Below are 8608 nucleotides of genomic sequence, written 5' to 3'. Positions count from 1 at the left end.
CATTGACAACATGGGAGGGAGTTCCACCTTGGATTCGCCCCATAATTCCGATTTCTCTCTCTTTTAATTATTGTTTATCAAGAATTTAAGGGTAAAAGAAGCTTTTTGTAGGCATGAGTTGTCACTGCTGATTTGATTTGAGACGGTAAGCAACTACCTTTCCTTGTATGATTGACTAATTGTTTATTTAATTATTCCAAATGAAATTAGTCTTTCGTTACCATCTTTTCTCGGGACACGTAATCTCTCCCCCTCTCATCTTTTCTTCTGTGTGTGTGTGTGTGTGTGTGTTTGGAAGAGATGATGCATGTGATGCTTTTAAGGGACTGACTTTTCTGAGGGGGAATGTGATAGGTGGCATTTGGTGCTATTTCACAGACATTTTGACTGTGGACTTGTGTCTCTGGGGTGACATCTGGTGATCAAAGCTTTGATTTTTAACACTTGGAGACCCTAAAGATTGCTTTTTTATGGGATTTTCTCTCTTTTTAGTAGGAGTATTTCAAAATTCATTCTTGCAGCACGGAAGAAACAAATCAACATTTATTTTTCAGGGGTGCCTTCTTCAGCCTTGTAAGGTATGGATGTGTTCAAGAATTTGTGTGTGCGTGTGTGTGAGAGAGAGAGGGAGGGAGATTTTAATGCAATTTTATGCTGTTTTGGTATGGAGAATCAGAACCCCATGTGTAAAATTAACTGATTATGTCATCTCTTGAGGTTATATGGTTCAAATTGTTGTAGATAAAGAGGAATATAAGAATAGGGATGATTATGATGCCTCCTGTGGTTGCTGACTGTTGTATTTTGACACATTGATTCCCATTTTAATTCTGATGCATATTCCTTTATTGTTTGCATATAATTGATTTTTTCTGCATTATGAACTGTGGCAACCTGGCAAATCTCTCTTTCTTTAAAGTCTCCATTTTGATTAGGATTTAAATTCATTATGGTTTATAGATGCTGAGACTCTGTAGATAATTTTCTGCATTATATGAGTTGCAAAATCTCTGCTTTTCTGATTTCTATTCAAAAGGTATTTTTGATTGGATTTAGTTTCATTATGGATGTTGAGTCTCTGCAAATATTTTTGTGCATTATATGAGTTGTGGAAATCTCTGTTTTTCTGATTCCAAAATCCTCATTTTGATTAGGGTTTAGCTTCATCACGGATGTTGAGACTCTATAGAGAGCGTTGTTGAACAGTGGTATTTATATTGAGCTAATTGTCCAAGAATTGATGGATGAGATTTCTCACCTCATTGCCCTTCCACGTAATCTGATAGGCGAAGAATCGTTGTATGCAACGTGTGTTGACATTGCCGGGATTAACCTCATAGAAAACACTTCGAAAAATCTGTTTCTTGAACCATCCATGACCAAGCTGCCCTCCATCTCTCTCACCTCCGAGAATAGGCATTCTCGCTGTATTGTTCCTCACAATGGAGTTCTGGTTAGGGTAGACTCGAACTTCGATAAATCCAAGGATGGTAAAGATCAGGAAAGTAGGAGTAGGCAGAGCATGATTTTTAGCAGCACCATTAACCATGGACTCAAGGAAGATGATAATCCAATGGGCCATCCGTTTCTCAATTCTCAACACGTGACTGATTGCCCTAATGGCATTTGCATTGAGGATTGCATAGATAGGAAGATCAATATGTCTCAGAGAACCAAGAGATCAGAGTCGTGGGTAGCAACTGTAGCGTCTGAGATAGTTGATGATCTAATTTCTTTGGAGGAGACCGGTGAGGCTGTCGGGATTAGAGAACCTAAAAGGACCTTCTCAGCTTCACTCATTGAGGTTACTGAGGAAATGAAGATAAATAAGCCAAATGTTGCTTTCAATTTACCACCTCTTTGGGGCCTAACATCTATTTGTGGGAGAAGGGCAGAAATGGAAGATGCAGCCGTAGCATTACCGCGATTCCTAAACATTCCTTCTCAGATGTTGAGCGACACCCGACTTTTTAGCTCCATACATAAAGACCTAGCTGGCCATGTATATGGAGTCTATGATGGCCATGGAGGTTGCCAGGTAAATATTCAAAATGATGTCTATTTCGGATTTCCCGTTTATTAGTTTAGCATGTCATATAACCATAGAACTTTTTGGTGTATAGGTAGCTAACTACTGCAGAGAGTATATGCCTAGAGCGTTAGCCGATGAGATTGGCGCAGCTAAGGAAAATTTGAAGGTTGAAAATGGTGAGCACAACTTGAAGGAGAAATGGCTCAAAATTTTTCAGAAGTGCTTTCATAGATTGGACAACGAAGTCGGAGGGTTCCCCAGAACTGATGATGACATTGCTTCCAACCTTCATGAGCCTTTCGCCCCAGAATCCGTTGGGTCCACTGCTGCTGTTGCTATTGTTTGTTCCACGCATATCATTGTTGCAAACTGTGGTGATTCGAGGGCAGTGTTGAACCGGGGGAAGGTGTCCATGTCGTTATCCATAGATCATAAGGTAGCTTTTGATTTGTTGGACTAAATATTATCTTGCAGATATTCATGCACTGTCAGCAAATACCATGATTGATCTAATGTGATGCTATGATTCTGGTTTTCAGCCAAATAGAGAAGACGAGTGCTCAAGGATAGAAGCTGCCGGAGGCAAGGTCATCAATTGGGATGGATATCGCGTTTCAGGTGTCCTTGCAGTGTCAAGATCCATTGGTATGCCAATCTGCATTCTTTTCCTAAACTCTATCGTGTGATCCAATATAGCAACTAATGTAAGGTTTGAAGCTCAGTTGGGATGGTTAATAATCTTAGGTTGATCATCTTAGTTACATTGCAATTCTTTGAAAATGTTACCATATTTGTTTGTTCCGTATGTTCTTATGATTTGTTTAAAGATCCTTGCTTATAATAAACTCATCAAATGTGCAAGTCTGTTCAACTCTATTAACATTGTAGCATCTCCTCGTGTGTAGGTGATCGATACCTGAGGCCATATGTGATCGCAGATCCAGAAGTAATGTTTGTTCCTCGCACAAAAGAGGACGAGTGCCTTATCATAGCTAGTGATGGTTTATGGGATGTGATGACGAATGAGGAGGCGTGTGATCTGGCCCGAAAGAGGATACTGGTCTGGCACAAGAGGAACGGAACGACGCTCACCAAAGAGCGTGGTACAGGGAGCGACCCCGCTGCACAAGAGGCAGCAGAGTACCTCTCGAAGCTTGCTTTCAAAAGAGGAAGCGCAGACAATATCTCTGTGATAGTGGTGGATTTGAAAGCTCAAAGGAAATTCAAAAGGAAAACGTGACACATTACTCATTGTCCCGTCTATTGAGCCACTGAAATTTTTGCGCCGCTGGAAGTTTGCGCGTTGAGCAGTCGACAAATTCCTGCAAGGTAGTGGTAGCTCTCTAGAACAGTATTGTAAGATGCTATGATTTAACCAAGGAAGCATGCTGTTGTACATATAAACCATTATACTCTGTTAAAGCAATTGTGACTTTTTTCCCATTCTATTGATTCTGTGTTAGTTGTTCCAAATGGAGATAAAACTAATACTACTAAGAGCATCTCCAAAGGAGAGGGTAAATGGAGAGGTAAAGAGAAATAACTATCATATTTACCTCTTCTTTATAAAATTCATGCTCTAGAAAAGAGTATTTGATGAGGTATTATACCTTCTTTCATTTTGAAAATGTATCTTTACCTCTTCTTAATAGAAAAGGTATAAAGTTAGTTATTTTGTTTGCTTTTTTATTTTACCTTCTTTCCTTGGAGTCCATTACTTTTTAAGAAGGTATATAATAACCTTTTTGAGAAGGTAAATGAGAAATATACCTTTCCCCCTTGGAGATGCTCTAACTGATTCTTGATGCATTAAGTTGGATTAGGGTTGATTCCTAATATAGATAGCCATCTGAACCTGTTCACATAATGCCAAATTGGGTAAATAAATTGTGTCTTTTTTGTAGCAATGTCAAGATGGGATTGCCTTCGAACTGAAAATCACAAAATGGGTTTATTTATATAAAGGTTACAACTTACAACATACTCACACATAAAACAGAATCAACCTACCCCCTTGAGAGTACATGAAAATTCACTAACATACAAAATTACAAGACCGGCGAACTCTTTCTTAGTAACGATGCACAAATAGAGATTCCAGAAGCAGTCCTGAAATGGGAGTGCCTCATCTGGCCTTCACAGCTGCGAAGACGGCCATAATATGCAGTAATGCTGCAATAGACTGAACCTAGATTAAAGTGTGGCCAGTGAAGGTCCTGCACTGGTGAAGTACGCTGCAAGATCAACATCATGATTGTCGTACTTAGTGATGAAAGGGTGTGCCTGAGTTTCACAAAACACAAAAAGTTAGTTATCAGGAGGTCCATAAACTGAGTTTAACCAAGAGGGTGATGAGATATACCATGAGCTCGTTCGCTGATAGCCTATCTTTAGGATCCTTTTGCACACTGAGAATCCAAGTTTTATATAAGATCAATTAGGAGGGCTAAGTTACTATAGAAGTATGTATGTCATCACACTTAATGAGAAATTCGAGCAAGTGAAGGACCAGACAAGTTTCCAGAATGTATGTCCTTAACTTCAAAGTAAGAGAATGATTTTATACAGGGAAATACTATTGATAGTTTTCCAGAACATCTGATTCACAGAAAGCTTTCACAATTATTTTTGCATAATATCATCTGAAAACATCAAATTTTGACTTTACTTGACAGTGAAATGGACTCCAACGAGTGAAGTAAAATTATACATCACCATGGTGTTAAAACCATTTTTAGTTCACTTCAAGCCTGGGGGAAATTTTATCAACAAGTATTAGATTCAGTGTATTACCATGCAGAAATAAATGAACAGAACTCCGGAGAAAAGAGATCTGGAGATGGACGAGGCACAGGCTTATCGACAATGGTTTCCATCAGCTCGTAGACATTGATCCATCCCTCTGCCTGAGGTGCGGAATATGGAAATTCTCCTGTTGCACACTCGAGGAGAACCAAACCCAGGCTCCAGATGTCACTTTTATAACTATAGGTATCTCCGATGATTCTCTCTGGCTAAGCACACAGAAGAACAAAAATAGAGAGTTCAGAACAAATTTTGGTTATGCATCAAAAATACAACATAGGAGTGATAAGAGCACACATTTGGAGATGAAGGTGAGTATTGTAACTATTGTTAGCACAATTTATAATCACAGGAAAGATATTAGCATGGAAGACAATGATGTTGGTGGATATTGTTAATTCATGTAATGTTGGTGGGTATTGTTAATTCATGTAATGGGAAGATTACTCACAGACATGTAGTTGTAAGTACCAACGAAAGTATTAGCTTGACCCAATGTGTTGGCAAGTATTGTACTGACTCCAAAGTCGGTGATCTTGCAATCACCTCTGTGGTTTATCAGCAAATTTGAAGGTTTCAAGTCCCTGTGGATGATATGTATTTCGTGATGAAGATACCAGAGACCTTTGAGTACCTATAATGGCATGACGGGGAGTTCAATATAACAAGTATAAGAAATAGAGAACACAGTGTGTGTACACGCGCAATAGCCACTACCTGTTTGCAAATTGCAGCCAGATAAGGCTCTGGGATTTTATTGACTTTCTTAAGGAAATCTGCAAGAGACCCTCCATCCATATACTCCAAGATGATGGAGATTGCACCATTATCATAGAATGATTGATAGCAAATCACGACATATGGGCATTGAGATGACTGATTAATTTTGAGCTCTTGAGCAATGTGCTTGCGAGCAGACTCCTCGATATTCATTTGAATAACCTGATATCATTCAAGAAATCAAGAAGATTGATGTCAGTGGTTGTCATGCATCTCTGTCACATATTATTTGCAAACTTAGTCAAAGGGAAATGAAGTCTGTTGTTAGTATAATTACATTCCCAAGAATAAACTTTTTTATCTCTTGGTGATAAATTCTTCATAAATCAAGGACATGACCTATATAGTCAGCGTAATAAAAAACTTAAGGTGATAACATTAATACATCAGATATAAACGTGTACATGTGTGTTTCCTTGAGGTAAGTTTATCACATCTAGAAATTGAAAGAAATGAGACAGCAGTTAGAAGTTACAGATGTAGAGAGGCCTCAAATTGGATAATGTAGAGAACAAAACAATACTTCCAATATGGGGTGTCAATTTATAAAATACATTGATCCCACATTTTAAAAATAAATGAACTTTCCACACTATCAATACACAACACTATCCACAGGTTCATTTGAAAGCTCTTGGAAAGGGGATTGAATTTGTATCTATCTAAATTGACAAGAATTGCACCTATCCAGTTATATCTGAATTGACCAGAATTGCATTTTCCATTACAACAAGGTTTGGCTCCTTTGAATTATATAGTAAGGTGCAAATTACTTCAGAAGAACTTATGATAACTTTGATGCACATGTGTTGCATTGACATATTCCAGTATTCCAATTCCACCATAAACTATGATTATGTCTTATAGATTCAGGTTAGACTTGGAAAAAGTAGACACACAACAATGCTTTTAGATAAGTAAGTATCAAACTCAAATTTGATAACTTATGATAGGCTAGTATCTATAAGGTTACTTTCAAATGCCTTCTCTGTAACTGTCACCCAAACATGTACAACATAAAACTTACATATCACTTCATGGAGTATGACAAAAATTGAAGTCCGTCAATACCTTAAGTGCAAAAAACTGTGCCGTCCATTTGTGTTGCACCAATCGCACAACGCCCCCATTTCCCTTACCAATGACTTGCACTGCATCAAAGTCGGCTAAGCTCAACTGGTTATCCGTCGGCTGTATCAAGGTTGGCTGAAACGCAAAGTAAGCGCGGAAATTAAGTGCAAGTTTCCATGGATGCAAACCAGTTCATATACTTGTATCAAATCAAGCATTCTCATATCTCGCGAATTGAAAGTTGTCTATCTTCAGACTGAGTATATCAGAATATGATATCTAAAATCTCTCAAATGGAAGAAGAATCTTCCCTAGTTTAAACCAGCAAGTAAACACAATTCTTTGCCAAATGCCAAACACACAAAATCGAGGCTCGTAAAGAAAAGCCCCTCGATTTCTAACTCCTAATGAAATCAACAAGGGTTAGGATTAAGGAAACATGACATTGCTAGATACAAGTGAGCAAAATGAAATCGATCCACTTACAACTTCCACTTCACTATTGGAAACAACCCGAACTCCATCCCTGTTAACCAACAGATCGCCGTCCTTGAACGTTCCCGACCCAGTCCTGCACAAACACAACGAAATCCAAATCAATTGAAATGAATAAAGGATAGGAAAAAAAGGAAATTGAAAAGAAAATGAAGTAGTACAGAAATTTAGAGATGTCATCGGGAGGTGGGACGGAGAGCTTGAGGTTGGGTGCCAACGACCCTTTCTTCATATTCTGGTAATCTGTCGCAGTGAGATGCAAAAAGGCCTACAAATAAAGCGACAAAAATAGAGGTTAGGTAAGTATTGGTGAGAAGTGAATTGTTTAAGGAAAGTGGATGAAAAGAATGATCAATTGGGGGTAGAGAAAGAGAGAGGAAAGCTCTTCACTTTCAGTTGAAATTGAACTCAGACACCAGTCTCCACTTTCCAACATTCTGTACCTACTTTTCTTCCTCTCTTTTAATACGAAGCCAATTAGCCAACTGTAATTTGTCTCCGCCCGCCTTTTTTTTTTCTTTTTTTCATTCTTCGGTTTCTTTTTTGGAAATTAGAGCACCAACAACCGTGCCCTTGCCAACGAGCATGGTTGTGGGCCCGACCCCACTTTTTCTACATGCTCTTAGGCAAGAGCACAACATTCACTGTTGTGCTCTTTCGCAATGACGAGCACAAGAGTCTCACCATTCTATTATTCAATTTAAATAAAAACATTTCCATAATATTAAAATTCATTAAAAAAACCGAAATAATATTACAAATTATAAATAAAATAAAAAAGAAAGAATTAAAATCCTAAAAAATAAAAATTACATAATTAAAATCCTAAAAAATAAAAATTACATAATTAAAATCCTAAAAAATAAAAATTACATAATTAAAGCTAAAAATATCCTTGTGGAAGACTATTCATCCGGCGGCACTACCCCCAATTGTTTTTGGAGGCCCAATATCATGGCCTCGTGCGATCGAAGTTGCGCGGGGTCATAGTTGACCTATCAGTCATATTAAGTTGGGCCAAAATCCCCCACAACGAGTTGGTGGGAGGGTGGGGGTGGCGCATAGGGCATGAGAACGGGAGCGGGTTCGGGAGCATCGCCGGATGGAGTCGCGGCGCGACGGCGGTTGGCCGCCGCCTTCTTCCTTCCTTGCGGTCGGCTTTGGGAACCGTTCGGGCCGGCGTCGGGGCTACCCAAGTTAGCTCCGGCGAGTTGGCTAACCACGTCTTCGGAGCCGGCGTCGGATAGGGATACCGACCTTGACCGTTTGGAGGAGCCGCTAGAGGAGGATGTTACGCCTCCCCTATACTTCGGATACGACCGCATCTCCTGCCAAATGTTGAGGTACTTGAACGGCTTGTAGTTCATGGATTGGTAGGTGTTCATCGCGGCAATGATGACGTCGATCTCTCTCCGGCCGCTCCCC

The 8608-nt window shown here is 39.2% G+C and overlaps 2 protein-coding genes across 4 annotated transcripts; one reads left to right on the top strand and one right to left on the bottom strand.

The window, feature by feature from the left end:
• On the top strand, positions 1-3480 carry LOC121751878 (protein phosphatase 2C 50-like). The gene is made up of 6 exons (XM_042146678.1): positions 1-145; positions 355-578; positions 1155-2038; positions 2124-2468; positions 2572-2677; positions 2938-3480. Exons 3-6 carry the CDS (start codon positions 1241-1243, stop codon positions 3270-3272), a joined length of 1584 nt encoding a protein of 527 aa, XP_042002612.1. The 5' UTR covers positions 1-145; positions 355-578; positions 1155-1240; the 3' UTR covers positions 3273-3480.
• Positions 3481-3952: 472 nt separating this feature from the next.
• Positions 3953-7651, bottom strand: LOC121751879 (mitogen-activated protein kinase kinase 2-like). Of its 3 annotated transcripts, none has more exons than XM_042146681.1 (9): positions 7574-7651; positions 7345-7451; positions 7175-7259; positions 6689-6823; positions 5555-5779; positions 5309-5471; positions 4826-5042; positions 4395-4440; positions 3953-4315 (listed from the first exon to the last, which is right to left on the bottom strand). In XM_042146681.1, exons 2-9 carry the CDS (start codon positions 7413-7415, stop codon positions 4226-4228), a joined length of 1032 nt encoding a protein of 343 aa, XP_042002615.1. In that variant the 5' UTR covers positions 7416-7451; positions 7574-7651; the 3' UTR covers positions 3953-4225. The 3 variants fall into 3 exon arrangements, with proteins under 3 accessions (XP_042002615.1, XP_042002613.1, XP_042002614.1); XM_042146679.1 differs by having other exon boundaries at positions 4826-5046; positions 5289-5471; positions 7574-7648; XM_042146680.1 differs by lacking the exon at positions 7574-7651 and having other exon boundaries at positions 4826-5046; positions 5289-5471; positions 7345-7567.
• Between the last annotated feature and the right edge of the window lie 957 nt (positions 7652-8608).

Source organism: Salvia splendens, chromosome 10 (genome assembly GCF_004379255.2).
Source record: "Salvia splendens isolate huo1 chromosome 10, SspV2, whole genome shotgun sequence".
NCBI classification, from domain to species: domain Eukaryota; kingdom Viridiplantae; phylum Streptophyta; class Magnoliopsida; order Lamiales; family Lamiaceae; genus Salvia; species Salvia splendens.
This window is presented reverse-complemented; position numbering and strand designations above follow the sequence as displayed.

Bases quoted from the DNA above. Each gene is read 5' to 3' on its own strand.
- LOC121751878 (XM_042146678.1), top strand. From the start codon at position 1,241: ATGGATGAGATTTCTCACCTCATTGCCCTTCCACGTAATCTGATAGGC. The intron at 2,469-2,571 runs GTAGCTTTTGAT...TCTGGTTTTCAG, and splicing joins CGTTATCCATAGATCATAAG to CCAAATAGAGAAGACGAGTG. The intron at 2,678-2,937 runs GTATGCCAATCT...CCTCGTGTGTAG, and splicing joins TGCAGTGTCAAGATCCATTG to GTGATCGATACCTGAGGCCA.
- LOC121751879 (XM_042146679.1), bottom strand. From the start codon at position 7,415: ATGAAGAAAGGGTCGTTGGCACCCAACCTCAAGCTCTCCGTCCCACCT. The intron at 6,824-7,174 runs GTAAGTGGATCG...TTTGCGTTTCAG, and splicing joins CCAATAGTGAAGTGGAAGTT to CCAACCTTGATACAGCCGAC. The intron at 4,441-4,825 runs GTAATACACTGA...TTGGATTCTCAG, and splicing joins TGTTCATTTATTTCTGCATG to TGTGCAAAAGGATCCTAAAG.